Source organism: Solanum stenotomum, chromosome 12 (genome assembly GCF_019186545.1).
Source record: "Solanum stenotomum isolate F172 chromosome 12, ASM1918654v1, whole genome shotgun sequence".
Classification (NCBI taxonomy): Eukaryota; Viridiplantae; Streptophyta; class Magnoliopsida; order Solanales; family Solanaceae; genus Solanum; species Solanum stenotomum.
In genome coordinates, this window is record NC_064293.1 from 5504046 (window position 1) to 5526906 (window position 22861).

At 35.9% G+C, this 22861-nt stretch overlaps 1 protein-coding gene across 1 annotated transcript; it reads right to left on the reverse strand.

Moving 5' to 3' along the window:
* Positions 1 to 553: 553 nt before the first annotated feature.
* On the reverse strand, positions 554 to 7786 carry LOC125846766 (CBL-interacting serine/threonine-protein kinase 23). The gene is made up of 15 exons (XM_049526361.1): positions 7011 to 7786; positions 6444 to 6506; positions 6104 to 6175; positions 5902 to 6009; positions 5735 to 5815; positions 5538 to 5591; positions 5319 to 5444; positions 5088 to 5177; positions 4799 to 4918; positions 4585 to 4710; positions 3966 to 4082; positions 2351 to 2407; positions 2186 to 2260; positions 1745 to 1823; positions 554 to 700 (listed from the first exon to the last, which is right to left on the reverse strand). The coding sequence occupies exons 1-15, from the start codon at positions 7191 to 7193 to the stop codon at positions 684 to 686; spliced, it is 1368 nt and encodes a 455-aa protein (XP_049382318.1). The 5' UTR covers positions 7194 to 7786; the 3' UTR covers positions 554 to 683.
* Positions 7787 to 22861: the final 15075 nt, after the last annotated feature.

Genomic DNA, 22861 nt, shown 5'->3' on the forward strand with positions numbered 1-22861 from the left:
AATTTATAATATTACATATTTTACCAAATTTTGAAACCTCCAGATATGTGTCCAAATACATGTATCTCAAATACATTATACCAAATAAGTTAATTCACATGTATCTGAAATACATAGAAGTCTTAATTAGTGATAAATATTTTAAAAGTAGAGATAATAATAGTATAATATATGGTAGCAAAGTATGCCTAGTTATCTATTTTAAAATTTCCAACGTACAGCTTTTGAGAAATCCTTGAATGGAAAGTGACAAATGGCGATGTAAAGAGTAACAAGTACCCTCTGTTAAGAAACAGTGACTGATTATTTTTAGGGGCAAATTAGCTCGTAACATATTTCTGTAAAAAAAAGAAAAATAGCAATCCAGAAACTGGATCGAGCAAAATGATATAGAAAACATTTTAGTACCACATCTAGTTCAATAAAAGCATATATTTTGGATAACGATATTTATAATCTTGTTATCAAATAAGACTACAATAATGGCAGCGGAAAACATGTATTTATTCTTTCAAGTTTACGAGCCTGAATCATTTGATAAAACATTGAATTGGAAACTCCTTGATGCTAAAACACTTGATGTTTGACATCAAACAAGTCCATTTTACAGCACAACAGAGTATCTAATATCCAACAGCACACTGTTATACACATCGGTAACCCACTGACATCACACTCCAAAATCAAGTTGAGACAATGCCTGCACCATTAAAAGGACAAGGAAACATAAATTTGATGATTGCGGATAACAACTCGAAATTAGTCATTTGTTGAAGCTTTCTTTAAATGTTTTTCACTTTTGATCTATTTCTTTCCATGTAAAGAAAGGGAATGGGAGGGGGTTGTGTAAAGCATTCTATAAGTCCCTTTGATATAGCTGCAACTTCCATGCACAACAACAACATACCAGTGAATCCCACCAAGTGGGGTTTGGGGAGAGTAGAGTGTAAGCAAACCTTACCACTACCTCGTGGAGGTAGAGAGACTGTTTACGAAAGACACGTGAAAGAAACACAATCAGACACGATTACTTTCTATGCTAGGAGACGTTGCACTTCCAGTAAAGATGAGTTCTGAACCAAAATGATGTTTTATCCCCAGAAGAACTAACCTAATGTGAAAAAACAAAAGTAAGCACTTCTACCTAAGTGCATGAATCTCAATTTCATGCGCTATCTATGATTTGGCTGACAGCCCCACTAAAGGCCGTTAAGCCCTTTTTTCATGCGCTATAAGAGTGTGGAAGGGGAAAAGTTGCTGCCATGAAGGTCACTGATTCAAGCCTTGGAAACAGCCTCCGGCAGAAATGCAAGGTAAGGCTGCGTACAATGGGCCCTTGTGGTCGGGCCCTTCCCCGGACCCTACGCATAGCGGGAGCTTTAATGCATCGGGCTGCCCCTATAAGTAACAGCGTTCACTTCTTTTTTTTACATTGGTTCTGTTCTTTTGACAAAAAAAGGCATCATTTTAGTTCCTAACTCTAATAAAGATTAAGGCTCCTCCTGTTAGCCACCCCCTACCCGCCCTTAAAAAAAAATGAAAAGAAAAAGCAATGACCACCTTCATGTCTATTTGGCCATTGGCACATAAGAAGATCATGCATCCAATTGTTCCCATCATATATACAAGTAAAGCAAATACCGGCATATCCATAGCTTGACCAATTTTTAAATTAAAGGAAAAAAAGAACACACTCTGGAATAGGTAATCAGTTAGTGCAGTCATCATAGTATAGTATACTAACCATCTTTTACTTCCTCTCCTGCTTCATCCCCCAGTTGCCAAACTATGTCTTTCAATCCGGTGGACAGGTTCTTGTAAAACTGTATAGAAAAGAAAAGAACATTAACTGTATCAGCATAAAGGCACATGCATGGACAAACCTGATATAGATATAGCTCAAGTCCATCAATACAACATAACCATTTTAAAGATTAATAGATAAAAACAAAGAACTGCCTTGTAAGACCAAATGTCAAACAGCACGTCAAGTCTTCTATGCATATAGCAGTAGTGAAAATACTTGAATAGATTTAACCAAAATCCACAAATAAGCAGAGGTAGCTATCTGCTTCACTTCAACTAGAGGTTCCACTTAGCTTAGTTAGCAAACCACACAAGAGAGTTCTCATGTATATCTGTTAATGAATCAATGAGCACGGAAAGAACTTCCAATTTGGTTTACCTTGTGAAATTCCAAGGTATCTCCTCCAGCCTTGCGAAGCTCAACCATGTAGAGTGAAGGTGCCACCTCATAAATCTACAGCAGACTCAGTGTCGGAAGTTGTATTAAAAGTTTGAATGACAATGAAAAACTTAGCAACCCTGAAGGTCCTTCAAACAAACATACCTCAGTTGCAACATTCAAGTGACCTTTGCGCCCGCTCTTCTCACCTTGAAGCTTAATCTGGTACAGAGGAAGACGGAAATTTTATCATGAATGAAATTTTAACAATTGCATAGAACCGACTAGAGTATTAGAACTTCGAGATCCTAAATAATTTCAACCTGCTCATATATTTAATAACTATACTTGATTGAAAAAACTGAGCAGTTATTATGTAGAATAGAAAAAGAGAAGAAAAATGCATCGCGAATAAAATTTTAATAATAGCAAAGAACCAACTAGAGTATTGAACTTTTGAGATCCTAAAGAATTTCAACTGCTCATACATTTAATAACTATGCTTGATTGAAGAAACTTAGCAGTTGTTAGGAAGGAAAAATATGAACATTACAATGCTGAGATGAGTATTTGAGTTGCCTGAAAACCTATTGACAACTCCGAGCAACATTTCTTCAAATCACAACACTTCTGCAAGACTGACAATAAGAGAAAACTAAGGGTCTGTTTGGAAGGATAGTAATTATCAACCTAGTAATTACGATGACTTGTTTGTGCCACAATGTAATTACAAGTGAACTGTAAGGTTATATTAAATTTTAAAAATAAAAATTAATTATCTAAAACTAAAAATTTATATTAGACAAATAAAGGCTGTTATAAATGATATAAAATTAAATATTTAAGTACTCCATATTATCTTTTGTTAATATATTAATTAATAAACATATTTTCTTAACTAATATTACAAAAAAAAAAATTGATTTATATCTTTCAAAGTAGTATACTTTAACCAAATTAATAATAAAAATTAAAAGTACAAGATTTCTATAAACATCATGAAATGCATGTTTGACAAAAAAAAATTAATATTATAAATATTAAGCCATAAATTTATTAAAACATTTGACAGAAAGATCATCTATAGGGTCTAACTAAAAAATAAATGGCTTGCAATGTGAAATATCTAGTCAATATTACTAAAACAAACGAAACTGAAAATATAACATTAAGTTCTAAATTTAAAATAAAAACTTTAACATAATACTTTTATGTCAAGTTTCCACATAATGTACATAAATATGATTTAAAAGAAAAGAAAAATGTACGTCTATAACCTAATTCAACAATGAATATTACTTTGATTTAAAAATTAGAATACTAACAAACTTATGCTAATGAAAAAAAAAAATGGCAGAAACAAATAAAATAGATAATACGAAAAACTACACTAAATCAAATGAAGTAAAGGTTGAGAATGAGAATGAAATGAAATATAAATAATACAAAATAAAACAAATATGTTTAGAAAATATTAGAATAATAAAAAATAAAAATAAATTTAAAATAATAGAACTAAAAATAAATTAAAACAAAAAAATATAATAAAAATAAAAGGAAGAAATTAAAAAGTAACCCACTTGTAATTACCAGCATTTCCAGCCCTTGAAAATTGGAGAGTGTAATTACCCCCTACCAATTACACCCAATTACTTGGTGACCAAATCATTACATATCCAACCAAACATATCACAGAGTGTAATTACACTAAATCCAATTACCAGGGTGAATTTCCAAACATGCCGAAGTATAATACATAAGAATGACTTGTCCCATTCACCTTATAGTTATTTTTCCTCACATTGAATCCCAAAGGTACAGCAGCTTCTTCAATTTTTGAAACAATTTCATTCGCAGGACATCTCGATGTAAATCTTGTCTCCCTTTTGACCAGCCCCTGTAAAAGTAACCTAGATTAGTACCACATCTTTAAACTGCTTGGATTAGATCCTTCTGAAAACCAAGCATTGAAAATTGTATGTGCGACATGTTCATTCTTTTTGTTTCTCCCTTTTGGGTCTTTTGGGTTTGAAAGAGTGTTGCTTTTGTTGTACATCTGGAAACTTTAACATGTATTTTCCATTTTAGTACAAATGTGCATTGCAGAAACCAAGTAAGATACCTATGCAACATTTGGTTTTAAATAGTAACTCGTTTGAACTGAGACTTGACAATGGTGAAGAATGTTCATATTTACCATATCCTTGAACTACTAATTTCTGTCAGGCTCAACATTATTCGCAGATGTTAAAACTTAAAAGTGAAACTTCAAAAAAATTGTATGGTTCCAATCTAAAATGTGACCAAACATTTATTTACTTGAACATCAGTCAATAAGAATGTTAAACTGTGCCACTTGAGAAGCTGTGTGTAAGATCATAAGCTTCACCAACACGTACCATTTGCTTTTCAAACAGAGAACTGAGATTGAGACCCTGAGAAGTTGAAATAAGCTCAAAAGCATTCATAGTCAGCGGTGCAGAAGGCCGTACTTCCCGTCTCTCAACAACAAGATTCGAAGAGTTCTGTGTTTGTGGAAAAGCACATGAGCACTCATTAAACAACAAATTCAAAATTCTGGCAGACCCATTTTGCATAAACAAGTTTACTTACAGCAGATTCATCAAAAATAGCATTCACGTCATCAAGACTAACATCTGCCTGTTCAAAAACAGGTGGACAATACCCTTTCTTGAACCATTCATTCTCAATGACCTCGGTAATTGTGATGCGCTGTGATCAAATGATAAAATTCCCAGTAAACTTTGGAAATGAATGAGCAGCTAAATGCAAGTGCAGATAAAGAGCCAGTAAACACATTAAGACGTAAACAAAATTTCACCAAGTAACTTTACTGCTTTATTTCCTCCTTTCTATTGGAGAGGGAGATACACATACATACCGTCTGTGGATTGGGATCCAAGATTCTTTTGATCAGTTTCTTTGCATTAGAGGAAAACCAGGGTGGACATGTAAATTCAGCTTTATGTATCTGCAATCAAATCGGTACATCATCATGTGTCATTCTAAGACTTTTGCCAATAATATTCACTTCTCTCAACATTCTCTCTTTCAGGGGAAATGTATAAAATACAGCGTGTATTTTGGAATGACCAGTAATAAATAAGCACACCTTCTTATATAATGCCACAAGATTTGACTCTTCAAAAGGCAGATAACCAGCCATAAGTACAAAAAGGATTACACCACATGACCACAGATCAGCCTTAGCTCCATCATAACCTTTATTGTTGATAACCTACAGTAGCAAGAAGCAAAAATAAGAATCAAAACTGTTGCTCACAGGATATAGAAATAAAATGAATGATGGGACAAACTAATGAGCGAGCACCTCTGGAGCCACATAATTTGGTGTTCCACATGTTGTATGTAGTAGTCCATCTTCCTAAAATGACATATCAACAAACTTATGTACATTTAGATTCAGTTATGCAGTTTGTGTTGGCAAACTTATACAGCAGCTGCTGGCAGCTGCTGATCAATCAAATAGAGTAGAGTGACTTTGCAAGAGATAAGAAGTTGTCATACGCGAACTTGCTGAGGCAGCGCACTCAATCCAAAATCCGAAACTTTAAGAACACCATTGGCATCCAATAACAAGTTTTCAGGCTATAAATCAAGAAAAGCAAGGATTATAACCAAATCTCATTATCATTCGCTCTGTAGAATCTCCTGGAGAACTGTTCATTCTTTACCTTGAGGTCTCTGTGGAATACACCTCTACTATGACAATAGTCCACTGCATTGATAAGCTGCTGAAAATACTTTCTTGCTTCATCTTCTTTGAGCCTACCTTTACTGGCCTGACCTCAACAAAATGGCAAAAGCTTACACATCTCCTGTTGCAAATGACAAGAATGAAAATAGCAGTTATCTACTCAAGGAAGAGCATCTTACAATTTTGTCAAACAGTTCGCCACCAGTAACAAATTCCAAAACAATATATATCTTCGACTTGCTGGCCATGACCTACGCGATAGAAGTTTGAATTGTTTAGCAGGTAAACAGTGAAGCAGTACTTGGAAAACTGCACCAATTATTTTGATCTAACAATCTGGTTATCCAGGCCCAAAAGATAAGTGATCAGCAAAAGAGGAACTACCTGCACTCCCTGTTTTTTTTTTCCCTTTATAATTGCATTTTTTGCTTTTTCATTTTCATTGGCATGGGGAGAGAAGGGAAGGGAAGGGAAGGGTCTGGGGTAATAAAAAGCCAGAGATAAAAGGCGAATACTAACCTCATACATTCGGATTACATTGGGGTGTCTTATAAGTTTCATGGTTGATATTTCCCGTTTAATCTGCAAAGGACAAGCAATGTTATAATTTGCACTTTCCAATATTCAGAAACAACAAAGATTTCACATGGTAATTCTAACTAAAGCTCCTGAAAACTAAAAAAAATTCACATGTAGGAGTAGAATGTATCAATTTTAAAGGGACAACTTTTCAGAAGTCGGAGTCCAATCGCTGCAAAACTCATAAGCATCATTCATGTATTTAAGTTGTCATTGAAACGTCATAAAACATAAATAAATAAACAGCATCACCATTAATAATGAGTCTTTTAAAGATTTTAGAATTCATTAAGGCTAAATCACCTTGAATTTCAGGCAACCATTAGACATACATATCAGGTCAAACATGAAGAAAATAAAATATGGCAAACTTAAGACCTGAGGTAAGTTGAAGTTCAATCGTGTTCCACAATATTCATGATAAAAGTCCAGATAAAAAAGGATCAACACTAGAAAGCATCAGAGTCGAGAGAAAAAAACGAAAGAAAATATAAATGTAGAATTTACCTGACCAATCATCTTGTGCTTCATGACCTTCTCTTTATCAAGAATCTTTATGGCCACATTATCACCAGTTTCAACATTCCTTGCGAATTTCACTTTTGCAAAAGTACCCTCCCCCAATGTCCTCCCAAGCTCATACCTTCCCACTTTTGTCCTCCCACTTCCATTATTTGATCTTGAACCCATCTCCCTTATTCAATCCAATCTCCGTATAGATCTTTAAATTCCTACTCTAAATCAATACCAATACCAATTCCATCCTCTCTTTTTTTTCAGAAAATCTTTTTTGTTTCTTAATATAATTATATGCCTAAAGCTAAATCCTCTTCTTTTTACAAGGTTGCCAAACCTGGGACTTGGCTACACTCATCTTTAACCTTTTCCCCACCCCCACAAAAAAAAAAAAAAGGTAAGAAAATCCCAAAATTTAGAAAAAATTATGAGAAGTTGGACAGCAAAGGGTATGTTTGAGAAAGCAAAAACCCTTTTGGGAAGTGAAACGAAAAACACAAAAATCCATTAAAAGAAAAGTATTTTTGGAAATGAAATTGCTATTATTGGAAGCTGGATTCTGTTACATATCACTTTCTGGGTGTATCGGAGAGAAAAAAATGGATCTTTTACTTTTCACAAGGAAGAAAACAAGAAGAAAAGATTGGATTTTGATTATGAAGAAAGAAAAGCAACAAGGGCGGCGAAACTGATGGGAAAAGTCTTTAATGGTGATTTTCTTCTTTGGTTGAAGAAAAATGATACTACTACTATTTATTATATTTATTTATTTATCATATATGATAAAAGAAAAAAACGTATAGTAAGGTAGATATTATTGTGCTTTCGGGGAAGGGTGAAGCTGTCATGGCAAGAAACAGAAACGAACTGAGGAAGGTAGTGCCTGGGACTGCATGTTTCAAAATATATTATATTATAACAACTAACATCGAAAGGCTAATAAAATAAGAAATTTAGTAATTGGATTTCGATTAAGGAAGAATAATATGTGTCACATTCTCATTGTACACCTTTTAATGGGGAAACAGTTTTTTATGTTAAATTTTTTTTTATTAAATAAGTCTTCACAATTATTAAAATTATTTAGTCAAAGAAAGTTTTTCTATTTAAACACTAATTTATGACAAGGTTTGTGTGATAATGAATGAGGTAATAACAACAGAATGTGTGTATTAAACAAGTTCATTTACAAATTTAATCATGTAACAATATATTCTTCATTTTTTCTATATTAGCTTTTAAATTTGAGATTTGAGCATGTTTATATTTCAGTTTAGTCATTTAAAACTTGTTGATACAATTTGAGGTGAGTTTCAAGAGATTCAGAGTTGAATGTGTATAATCTATTGGTTTTTATAACATCATCGTAATCATTAGATAATGCATCGTGATAATAAAAAAAATAAACCTAAAGGGATTGGCAATAGGAGAAAGAGGATTGTGATTTCTAATGAAGTCAACTATGATTTCTAATGAAGTCAACCAGGTTGACTCTTGAAATCACGAGGCAAGAGTTTGCAATCGCAGGTACTAGATATCAAATAAAAAATTAAAAAAATAAAATATCAAACAAAAATAAAATTATTTTAAAGTTAACAAGTAGAAAAAATGCAAGGAAATGTTGCGAGGAGAAAGGAAAAATAGAAAAAAGGTTTAAACTGGATGAGAAAGGGAAATGGAAGGAAGTGGAATGGGTAAATTATAGGTCTTATAATATATATTTGGCAGCCAAAGAACTCCTCATACAGGCTAACAATACGTGCACCTCGCCCAAAAGAAAAAAAAAATCCCCATTCATGGATATCACGTGCCCCAAGACTTTCATAGACTCAAGCCAGAACTTTCTCTTAGAGAACTTGCTATACAATTGTTGACCCAGCAAAGTTTGAAGCACAACTCTCAAATTCTACTCATATTGCTTCCTAATCATCGAGTAGAGTAGGATGTGATCTATGATCACTATCACAAATGAGTCTAAATAGGGCTTGAACATACAGTTCAGAAAATTCATAAATATTATTGATGTATTTTTCGAATTAAAAGACATAACTAGGAATTCGTAGTAGCTGTAACAAGTGCTAAAAGTATTCTATGGAATGTTTGCTATCCTAATTCTCAATTGGTGGTAGGTGATCACAAATCTATCTTTGAAAATACTACCGCATCATGTAGCTGGTCAAATAAGTTATTAATATCCAATATTAGATGTCGTGCCCCATTTTTCTCACGAAAAGATGATCCATTGACGTAACAATTCTTTTTAGTTTCTGCGTCAAGACATTTTATGGATATGTCGGCATTGGACGACATACTTAACGCTTTTTACTATGAAAAAGTGCTAGTTCTTAAGCAACATTAGTGTCGTTTAATGTCCTTCTACTATGTTAGATAGGAAATCACGCAAAATAGAAAAAAACCAAAATGGAGCTAAATCTTGACTAAAGAGATTCTGGCGAGAGAACTGACGGACCATCGTATTTTTGATGGGCCGTTAGGCTCATCATTGGATAAAAATAGTGGCATCAACAAAAAGAGGCATTTGACGGTCCACCCAACGGACCATCACATCTATGATGGGCCGTCAAGTAGACCGCTGCTAAGTATTTTCCAACAAATCTACTAATAAAGGAATGTAGTGTCACTGATAGACTGTCACACCTATGACGGGCCATTAGACAAACCGTAGAGCGGACTTCGGTGGACCAACTTTATTATTTTAAATATCAAATTTCCTAGGAATATAAATAGCATTTTTCGGGGTTTATTTATTATCTTGGTTTTAGTGAAGAACATTGTATGCTTGAATGGAAGTTTATTCAGAGTTTACTTGATTTTTGAAATGATCAAAGCTTGTGTGATTGGCTTAACTTTTTTAAGTAAGTTCTTATTCAATGAATGCAATTGCATACTTTACTTCAATTATCACGACTAGCTAAACTCTACAACCAAGGGTTGTGGAATCCATGACAACTTGACCTAAAGTAAAGGTGTTTACAGACTAAAACTTGTATTGTGATTATATACCTTATTGGTTCTTCGTATTAATTGATTTATAATGGTTGCAAACATTAAAGCTTGTGTGAATAATGGAAGTTTATTCAGAGTTTACTTGATTTTTGAAATCAAAGCTTGTGTGATTGCCTTAACTTTTGTAAGTAAGTTCTTATTCAATGAATGCAATTGCATACATTACTTCACTTACCACGAGTAACTAAACTCCACAACCAAGAGTTGTGGAATCCATGAAAACTTGACCTAAATTAAAGGTGTTTAGACTAAAACTTGTATTGTGATTATATACCTTATTGGTTCTTTATAGTAATTGATTTATTATGGTTGCAAACATTAAAACATGTCATAGATTTAAGTTGGTTGAGTTAAAAGGTGTAAAACCTAAGAAAAGAGCTTATAACTTGGAATCGAGAGTTAAACTCATCGAATGGTCGATGTTTTAACAATACTAACCAACTCCAAGTAAATATCATTGATTTGAGATTATCATTTTTAATTTGAAAGAATAAAGTGTCATGCATTCAATTTGGTTGAGAAATTGAAATGACCCTCTATGTTATTTCCTCTTTATTGCATTCTTTCCACTGTTAAATCTTTCCTATAGCAACCCCAAGTCATTTATGACTTACTGGACTAACATCTCGGTCACCTGGTCGTTCGTTTAGATTTTATGTGAATTTTCACATTTTGGAACTTTTGAAACTTTAACAGTTGACTTCGGTCATAACTTTAGGTAGACAACTTCATAATGTAATTTTGACAATTTTGTTAGCTCCAAAACGTCGATTTTATCTAGAAGGACCTTTGGTGCATATTGATAACGCTCGAATTACTTTCAAAATGATTGAACAAGTAAGCAATCATTAGCAATCTAATAACCCAACTTATGAGGCCGGGTCGAATCCCACAAGGAACAATATATCGATAATTGAGAAGCTAAAAGGTTACAAGCTACTAGTTTGAATGTAAAAGAAAAATACAAATATATAATAAGAAGATGATTTTAGTAACAATTAAAGATGGGGGCAAAGATCTTTTCACTCAAGGAATCAAGGGAAATTAGGGAATGGGGAGCTAATTCACACTCAAACGATCCATTGTAACTCAATCTCATGCAACTCAATCATGGATATAACCATATATGCCTTGGAATCACAATTATCCACCATTTCTCTCAAACATATGCAAATACACCTCAACTAGTTCTCTCGAACCAAGCTAAGTTTCACGAGAACATGCTTAATTTCATAAAAATCTTCTTTCATAATCCAAAAATCACATCATATGGTCATAACTTGGAAAAACATGGGAATTACATGGGTTCATGGGGGGATCATCATAAAACACGAGATTAACTCATTTCATGCATGAAAGATCATAAATCAATCAATTAAATCAATAATCAAAGGAACCCATGACATGGAAGAAAACCTAACTCAATTAGGGAATTCTATCTTTGTAAATTGGAGAATTTAGGAACTCCATGAAGGAAAGGGACCCATAAATAAAAACTATTATATCTTAATGCCAATTGCTTGACTTCAATGGAGGAATTGGAGAATTGACTTGAAAAGGTTGATCCCTTCTTCTTCAAGCTTTCTAGAGAGAGAAATATTTTGAGAGGAAGACTTGTTCTTCTTTTGTAAATTTGAGAGAATGATTTCAATTGGGGAAATTTGGGGATTAAAACACTTATATAGTTCTTTAGGTGAAGGGCAAAACTATATAGTATTAAGATAAATTAATTAGGAAAAGACCTAAAAGCCCCTAACAATTAAACTGTCGACATCAACGATGGTGACGACCAACGGACCGTGGTTCAACCAACGGTCCATCTTGTTAGTCCGTCGTCTGGCACCAGAAACAAAAATTTGAGGCCTTAATCGATGGACCTCGTCCATGGACCTTGGGTCCATCGACGGTCCGTGGATCTAGAACTTTTTGTGGGAAAACTATCTGGATAACCACAGAAATCACCTACGGTCCGTGGTTCGTTCCACGAGCCGTGGATGGCACCGTAAGAACTGGCATTAGATTCTTAAAATCTGAAAAATTTACCTTTTTTTTTGAATCCGATGTGTTACAGATATGGTTTTAGAAGAACTCAGACGGGTCAAACGACGGAAAAGGAACGAGGCCAGGCGACCCTGGCACGTTCCTGGCTCTGCGAACCAGCCTTCTGGTGCATTAATGGCACGTCGCCCCAAGCCCTACCCAAAAAACCCGATGAATTTTTCCTCTTCGATTTTTGGTTCTAATCCACCTAGAATCGATTGTTTTCCTCAAAATTTCCTTGGATTAGTAAACCCTACACAAGTCAACGTAAACCTACTCAAAATTCCTCAAGAACAATCCTCAAACGTGTAACTCTCACCTCAAGAACTCATCAAAACTCCATATTAAAGAATGAAGTAACAAAACCTCAAAGAACTCAATATACTCAATCGTATGGGTGAACTCAGAATTAGAAACTCATAATTGGCGTGAGGGTGAACAAACCTATCACTATCAAAACTTACATACCTTGAAAGGATCAAATCCTTGGCGAAATTCCTCAAAAATTGCAAGAAATCTTGAACGCTTGAAGCTTTTCTCCCTTTCCTCCTCTTGAACTTTCCCCTAACCTTCCAAACGTTTTTAGACTTTAGCGTAAACTGACTTTAATCAGCTTTGACCCCTAATTGGGTGAAAAAAATGTGTGGGGCTAGTGGGAGTAAGGAAATACCAAAATACCCCTCCTTAAAACGGATGAAATTTCTTAAATAAACATATTGTACTCAAACAGACATACCTCCTTCATCCGAACTTGGAATTTAGCAAACTAGGTGGCGTTGGAAAAAGGACTCAAATCGGGAAAGATTATACCCAAGCAAAATCCGCAGTAACATCTCAAGGGAATGTTACTAGATATTTCATTTGATATTTCATGGGCACCTAACTCATCTTGTACTGAAAGTTATGGTCATTTGAAGTTGACCCAAAACTCACAATTGAAGACTAACTTGCACAAATCTCAACTTGGCTATTTCTAATTTAGTTCTTTCTAAAATTATCCCTTTCTAAGACCGAGGTGTTACAATATCTCCCCCTTGGGAACATTAGTCCTCGAATGAGATCGCTCTAAATAGAACTGGTGGTAGGAACATCTAACACCCAACTCAAACACCCAACATGCAATTTAACACAACATATCATATCAATTTAAGGAATGTTTTAAAAAAAACTCATTACCTTGGTTTGGAATTTCTCCGGAAGAAAAGAGATGTGAATATCTCTTCTTCATATCTTCCTCATCCTCCCAATAGCTTCCTCAACAAACTGATTCCTCCATAAGACCTTGACTGATGTTGTTCTCAACTTGCGAACCTAACGATCAAGTATCTCAACGGGTATCTCCTCATAAGATAGGTTGTCCTTAATACCAATATCCTCAGTATGTTTAATGCGTTAAGGATCGCCCATACACTTCTTCAACATTGAAATGTAAAACACCAGATGGACTGTTACTAGCTCTAGTGGTAGCTCCAACTCATAAGCTACATTGTCAATTCTCTTGAATATCTTGTAAGTACCAATATACCGGGGACAGTGTTTTCCCTTCTTACCGAATCTCATAACACCCTTCATGGGTGAAACCTTTAAGTACACCCAATCATCCAACTCAAACTCCAAATCTCTTCACCTAACATCATCTGACGACTTTACGTTGTTTTCAACCTTTCTTGAATGATCTTCACTTTCTCCATAGCTTGATGAACTAAGCATGGCCCTATAAACCCAGCTTCACCAACCTCAAACCATCCAATAGGATATCTACATCTTCTCCCATAAAGAGCCTCATAAGGAGCCATCTGGATACTAGAGAGATAAGTGTTATTGTAAGCAAACTCTATTAGAGGTAAGTGATCATCCCAATTACCCTTGAAATCGATCACACACGCCTTCAATATATCCTCTAAGGTCTAAATCGTACACTCTGCTTGACCATCAGTCAGAGGATGGAAGGCAGTACTAAGGTTTACCTTCAAACCCAGACCTTTCTGAAAAGACTTCCAAAATTGTGCGGTGAATTGTGCACCTCTATATGAAATGATGGACATGGGAACTCCATGAAATCTGACTATATCTTAAATATATAATCTGGCATAATTTTTTGCTGAAAAAGTTGTATTTACCGGTAAGAAATAGGCTGATTTAGTCATCCAATCTACAATCACCCAAATTGAATCATGTTGCATGCGAGATCACGGCAAACCAGTGATAAAAGCCATGTTGATCATCTCCCGATTTCATTCTGGAATATCTATGTTCTGAGCTATACCACCGGGCCTTTGGTGCTCTACCTTGACTTGTTGGTAATTTGGGCACTTAGCAACGAACTCTGCAATAGAACTCTTCATGCTACTCCACCAATATACTTCTCTCAAGTCGCAGTACATCTTTGTGGAACAGGATGGATCGAATATCAGGAGCTATGGGCATCCTCTATGATCCTCTCTTGAAGTTCATCCACCTTTGGTACACACAATCTACTTTGATACCTCAACATACCATCTCCCCTTTATTCAAAAGTCATCACTTTCTGCTTATGAACATTTGCCTTCAATTCAAGCAAAACAGGGTCTTGATCTTGTTTCTCTATCACTTCAGACACTAGTGATGATTCAGCCCCATTCATCACAACCATTCCACCTTCATTGGAATCCAACAATCGGACTCCCAATCGTGCAAGTTTGTGCACATCTTTGGCTAATTCTTTTTTGCCTTCCTCAACATGAGCAATACTTCCCATAGACAACCTGCTCAAAGCATCAGCAACAACATTAGGCCTTACCTTGGTGATATAGAATACTCATGTCATAATCCTTGAGTAACTCCAACGACCTCCTTTTTTTGAGATTAAGCTCTTTCTGACTGAAAACATACTCAATACTATTGTGATCGGTGAACACATCTACATGAACACCATAGAGATAGTGACACCATATTTGCAAAGAGAATACTACAACAGTTAACTCTAGGTCATTTGTTGGGTAATTCTTCTCGAGAATCTTAAGCTATCTAGAAGAATAGGCTATAACCTTGCCATTCTGCATCAAAACACAACCAATTCCAACCCTAGACGCATCACAGTACACAACAAAGCCTTGTGTACCCTCTGGTAAGGTCAACACTGGGGCAATAGTCAACTATGTTTTCAATTCTTGAAAGCTTTTCTCACAACCCTCAGACCATTGAAACTTAACTATTTTCTGAGTCAACTTGGTCAACGGGGAAAAAATAGATAAATATCCCTCGAAAAACCTTCTATAATAACCAGCCAATTCTAAGAAACTCCTTATATTAGTCAGAGATGTGGGTCTAGGCCAGTTCTGCACTACCTCAATCTTTTGAGTGTCAACTCATATCCCTTCACTAGATACAATGTGACCTAACAATGCCACTTACTCAAGCCAAAACTCACACTTGGAAAATTTGGCATACAACTCCTGATCTTTGAGAGTTTGGATAACTACTCTGAGATGACTAGCATGGTCCTCCTCATTCCTCGAATAAATCAAAATGTCATCAATAAATACAATAACAAAAATGTCAAGATATGGCTTAAATACTCTGTTCATAAAATCCATGAACGTTGTAGGATAATTAGTCAAGCCAAAAGACATAACAAGAAACTCATAATGACCATAACGGGTCCTGAATATTGTCTTGGGAATATCACTCTCTCTTATCCTCAACTAATGATAGCCAAATCTGAGGTCTATCTTAGAAAAACAAGTGGCACCCTGATGTTGATTGAAAAGATCATCAATTCTCGAAAGTGGATACTTATTCGGTAGTCAATACACATTTTAAGAGAACCATTTTTCTTTCTCACAAACAACACTGGAGTGCCCCAAAGTGAGACACTATGTCGAATAAAACCCTTATCAAGTAAATCTTTCAACTACTTTTTTAACTCTTTCAACTCAACTGGAGCCATTCTATATGGAGGAATAGAGATACGTCGAGTATTAGGAAGAATATCTATGCCGAAGTCAATTTCCCAGGAAGGAAGGACTCCGAGAACATCATCTGGAAAGACCTCTGGAAACTCACTCAGAACTAACTGAATAGGAGGTGTCTCAACAGTAGATTCATTAACTCGAACTAAGTGATAGATGCACCCCTTGGAAACCAACTTTTTGGCCTTAAAATATGAATTGGAGCGACCCTTAGGCACTGTTGAACTACTCATCCACTCTATAACTGTCTCATTAGGAAACTGGAACTTAACTACTCGAGTTCTACAATCAACTGAGGCATAACAAACATGAAGTCAGTCCATACTTATAATAAAATCAAAGTTAACCATGTCTAACTCGACTAAGTCAGCCATGGTGTCCTTATGATTGACAGAGATGACACAATCACAATAAACTCTCTCAGCTAGAATAGACACACCAACAGGTGTGGAAACACTGAAAGGCTCAAGAAGTTGCTCTCGAAGGATATCAAATCTCATAGCAATATATGGAGTCACAAAAGATAGACTTGTATATGGATCAAGCAATGCGTATACATAAAAAGTAAAGACTTTGATCCTACCAGTGATAACATCAGGTGAAATCTCTTGCTCTTGGCGATTGGTGATAGCATACAAATGGTTTGCTCCTCCGTCTGTCCCTAAAGTAGCTTCTCTAGGTGCAACTCTGTCTGCCGGAGTTGCTGAAGAAGATTGGGCTCTACTTCCCCCATTACCATTACCTTGTCTGTTCTTAGGGAACGCTCTCATGAAGTGACCTGTTTGACCATACTTGAAACAACCCATGGAGCCATCATGACATGCTCCTACCACACTTACCACATGTAGGGGTCTAGTTGGTTCCTTGTGCTAGACTCCTTGAGATTGAGCAAGTTGAGCTCTGAAGTTCTACGAATTCTGATTCCTAAACTCACCTTTGTTCTTTGGTGCAGGTTCACTAGCAGATGATGGAGCAGGTACAATTTGGCTTTTGTTGAAAAGATGAGTGATTTAGTCGTTACCGGCATATTCGACCTCTCAGTGGTCTTATACAAGCCCTTAGCATTCGTCATAGCATTTATCATAGAAAAATAGTGAAAAATTTAAAACTTTTCTATAATATAACACAAGACATAAAAGTCACCTCCTTAAACCTTTAATACAAAAAATGGAGTACTACGTCTCAAGGTAGCCATCTTAAAACATGACTACAACACAAGAGGGACACAACCCTTACAATACAAAAGAAACTACTATCTAGTACATAGAACTTAAGGAAACTCTTTAACATAAAGGTCCTTGAATCTTTAAGGACACACTCAAACTTGGAAATAGTAAGCCAAGCTCATCACTTCTACGAAAGGCCCTTTAGCCACCACCACCTACACTTGGTGTAAAAAGATGAAGAAGAATGGTGTTAGTACAAGAATGCACTAAGTATGATAACCATGCAAAACATGCTTTTAAAAGGACATTTAGTTGGAAACTATGCATCATGCCTTTTTAGAGAAACTTTAAGAACATTTAGTACATAGGCACAGTATAAACCACATACATCATCATACATACGGAAACCATTCATAATAGCACATAGAACCACTTATAACATTTTAGGCACATTCAATGCATACAATACATTACCTTTCTCTTTATCTTATCTCCTTTCCTCAAGCAACCCTTAGGGAATACTTGGTGCAATGTATCACCTTAAGGTTACCAAAGGTGAACTTACATATAGCCTTCATCAATCCAACCGCATATATTCATAGAGTGATAAGCACACCATAATACATAGTCTTCACATAGGAACCATCACCTATGACAACCCCCAAGTCACACTAGTGCAATGTGCAAGTAGCATCCCATAATACTACTCATACCAAGTGTTCCTAGGAAGCCACCATAAACTAGGCACATCATGTTCAACAAGTCATAACATCTTCATTTAACATAAGACATAAGACCAAAATATCTCATAGCATCATATAAGGACTCATTCCTTTACTACATCATTAGTCATAACCCATTTAGTTCATATCATAGATAAACCACCCTCACAACCCCTTCACAAGCTCACTTGTGCAATGTACACATGGAGTCCCATACCCCCATATATACTAAGCAAACCCATTAAGAAGTCATAAGTGTAATTCACATGCATAATCATACTTCATGTCTTGACATAAGTAAAGTCAACCTTAACATGCTTTCATATTAACATACATAGACCATAGTTTTCATTACATAAAGAGCCTAATCATAACCTCCCTTAGAGTACACTTGTGCAATGCATAAGTAGGGTCTATAGTCCTACCTATACTAAGCAACTCTTCAAAATCATGACTAGAGTTCATATTCTTATCTTAGTTCATTTCTTAACTTTCGGGAGACATTTCCATAACCAACATAGACCATGTGAGCTACATGGAATCTGGTGTTCTACTCCCACACCAAAAAGAGAGGGTACTACTTGCCAAAGTAGGACCTACATACATAATAGCTATCTAGTAGATCCACTAAGCTAATACCTACGGGTGCACGTAGTTATGGAACAAGGAGATTGCTACTAGAAAACCTTGACTTACTAAGCGTGGAGGTTTCCATCTCATGAGACAACATCTATGTTGGGAACCCAAACTTGCTAAACGTGAAGGTTCTTTTGTGGAAAGCTGGACTTGCTAAACACGAAGCCCCCACTCTCATTTTTCATGTTCACTCGGTGCTAAGCTCCAACTCCCTTTTTAAACATCTTTAAGCCTTTATTTAACATTAGTTCATAAAGTAGGCTTTATGGACTTAATCCCGCATATCATATAGCTCAAAGGTTTCTAAGATGAGAATGACCTTTCATCATAGAACCTACATTATGTGAGAATGACCTTTCACATAATCATACCATAGTCTAGTTTAGAGTACAATTGAGGAAACCTTTCAAGAGACTCACTTTCACTAGATTATCATAAACCTTATTCATTCATTCATGTGTGTGTACATATGTGAGAAAGCCTTTCACATAAACACCTTTATACAACACTTATTCATACTTTGCTAATCATACACTTTGCATGCATAATAAGATGTAGGGGTGCATATAAGAGTTAACCATTCAATAGACACCATAACACATCATATTCATAGCTATACATGTAGAGTGTGTGTGCATATTGGTCCTCATAGCGACATATTAGCAACAACATCGATATTGAGTGTTCTTCTCTTAAAGGGTCACAACACATTCACAATGTCCCCAATTCATGAGCAATTCACATATAAAGCCCTTAGGGATTCTAGACCACACACCCACACTTCATCATAGGAGACAAGGACACATTCAACATTGAATAAGTACTGCTAACATGTATATGATCAAACATTCATATAGGGGTCATATAAGTAGGGGTCATTCCATAATAGTACTTAACATAATCAATCATGTAGACCACACCTTATCCCTAACATTATCATTCACATTATACTCCTCATCATCAACACACTTTAAACATCATGCTAGCATTGAGGATTTCATACATAACCTTCATAGCACAACTTTATAAACATAGGCATCATAATCATCAATTCACTTCACATCTATTGCCTTCAAGGCCATGATCTCAAGATGCATAGATAGACAAGAAGTAAACACCTCCACCATAAGTGGATCAAACCACACAACATCAATTTTCATACTATAGACTAGAAGTTAGGTCAACTTACCAATTCTCCAAGCCATGATCACCATGGATCAATCCTCAACAACTTATAATCAATTGACATATATAGTAATAGGAATCAACAATGTAATTCAATATCATAAACATAGTCTAAGTACAATTCCGTAAACAAAGGGATCAACCCATAACTTTGCCCATAAGGCCATAATCCTCAACTCATCAATATACCAACAATTCAACATGAATAAGTATAGATAATCATAGGAAACATCAATACAATCTAATCTAAACATAATTTCATCAATAGAGATCATATTCACAAAGACCCACATCATAGGCCAATTTTTGAGAATTTGGGGGATCATGGGTTCTTCTAAAATTCCTTTGAAAATTGTCTTAAAAACATTAATTCCACATTGATTCATCAATAGAATGATTTAGAAAATCGTTTGACAAGGAACCCATGTTTAGATTGAAAATTGGGAATTTTGGTCTTTGAATCACTTTTGAAAATCTGTGATAGAACTCCTTGAATTAGAGGTTATTCAAGAATCAAGAGTCACCATACCTTAATTATTGATGACCCATGAAATTGAAGAAGAAATCAGTTGAAAACCAATCTTCTAGCTTGAGCTTCATTAAGGTCTTCAATGGAGTTTTTGAGAGAATCTATTTTGAGAGGGAAGGGTCAATTTTAAGAATGAGGTCTAATTTTAGGTTTAGGGGTTTTAACCAACTTAAAATACCCTAAAATAGGTAGAATAACCGTTTATAATAATTCTCCAAAGTACCCAAACTACCCCCTCACTTAGTTGGACCTTTTAAACAAGTCAAACTTGAGTTTTATTTTCGCAGATTTCGTCAGGAAACAAGTTCACGACACGGAGGTGTTCCCACAAGTTTTTCATAAATTAAATCCGAGACAGTAGCGTCCCCGATGCGGAACAAACATTTGGCCCTTGGTGGAGCTAGTCTGTGACGCGGACATGCTCCCTCTAAGCACAATCTCAAGCTGCCTTGACAGCTTCCTTGGCCAAGGTTAGGGTCCTCCTCAGGGACCCTTAGGGTGGCCCCCGGGGCGTCGTATCCGAATATTTTGACCCTAAAAACATTCTGATTTTAGACTCCAAACAACACATAAAAACATGACCAACATACTAGAACACACCAATACGTAAAAGACTAGTTTCCGAACGTCTTGGTCGTCCCTTGACATTTGACTTCCAAACTCTTTAAAACTGACTTACAAGGCTATTCTTCATTATTTTAACAAGTTATTAATGCATAAAACTCATGTGAGGATCTACTTCATCCTACATTATTTTGAGGGTCGTTACAATTACCCTTCGGATGCTCAGACTCATTATTTGTTGTCTTAGCCTTCTTGTTGTGGAACTCTTCCCTATATGTCAACTTATCTTTCTCAACCTGCTGCACCTGGATCATAAGCCTTGATATATCCATTTCAACTATCAACATTGCAGCCTTACCCTCTTTGATTGATAGACGAGACAACCCAACCACAAACACACTTATCCTGCTCCTTATATCAACAACCATCTCCGGAGCATAACATGACATTTGAGTGAACTTGAGGTTGTACTCATGCACTCATGGACTCCTACTTAAAAGTAAGGGAATTCTCTTACCTTTGCCTTTCTCATCTCGTGGGAAAAGAAACGCCACATGAAAGCACTTTCAAACATAGCCCATCTCACAACTGGTGTTCTTTCAGCTCTACTCGTCTTTCATTGGTTGAACCAAATTCTAGCAACACTCTTCTATTGGAATGCAACTAACTCCACATGCTCAGCATCTGCAACATGCATCACCTCAAATACTTTCTACAACTCTTCCACAAAGTTTTTTGAATCCTCAATGATACTTGAACCGATGAAGTTTGCAGGTTCATCTTCAAGAACTCACGGATCCTGGATGTATTAGCCACATCCTGACGAATCTCTCTCTGTTGACCGGCTTGGTTGGTCACAACTTCACTCAACATCTGGATGGCATCCCAGAACTCAGAATTAGAGACCTCTTCTTGGGGCTACACTTCTAGTGTATTAGGGACCCCTTGATCCTGGGGATCAACATTTCTCCTAGAAGGACGACCTTGAATAGCTCTTCGTGGAGGCATGATCTGAAAGATACGCGTAAGCACAAATTAGAAAGAAACTTTCATATAGTTAAACTCTATCACACGAAAAGAGTATGAAAAAAGTGAGATATTTCCTAAATGTTGTATCTACCTAATTATAGATATGACGCGCTTCACACCAATAACCAAGACTCTATAGACATGACTTAATAGACACCCTAGGACTCTTGAACTCTGTGTTTTGATACCAAATTTGTCATGCCCCGAGCCTACACCCTAGATGTGGCCGACACTCAAGAACTAGTGATGGTCCCCAAGCGAACCCTTGGCCTGGCTCAGTACTCAACGGAAGACTTACTCAACAGTAGATGAACTCAAAAGTAAAGGTTTCTCAAAAAGTCTCAAATTAAATTACTCAGAATATTTAGAAAAACATTCAACTAGCAAAAAGAGGCAACTCATGTCTTGAACATTAACAATTGAAAATGAAAAAGACTTCTCAAAACACTAGTGTCTATGAACCCTCTAATAACTATGATGGAAGTCGGGACAAGACCCACGATATCCTAACAAGACTAAAAGTAAATATGGAACTCTCCGGAAGCAAGGAGGCTCACCAAAGCTAACTGGGACAACAAGTGGTATCAACAGAGTACCTGTTGATGACCTTGAATACCTATATCTGCATCATAAAAAGATGCAGGCCAAATGGCGTCAGTACATTGAATGTACGAGCATGAAAGGGGAACTCTAAAGCACAGACATAAGCTTGAACTGATAAAAAGGGAAAAACATACTCACCTCATCTCAACTTAGCTTCAAGGACACTCAACTCAGAAATACTCAATTCAATTCAATATAAAAGCAATAATAAAGATGCAGTATAAAGAAAGCTTTTAAAATAGTAGAGATAATAACTCAATGTATATAAAATACAATAGTAAACTTTTTACTCTTATTTGGGAGATTATCTAATCGACAACCATCACTATAAACTATGTGATGATACAACGTCTCGCCCACGCTGCCAGAACTGTCTTATACCTTGCCAGAT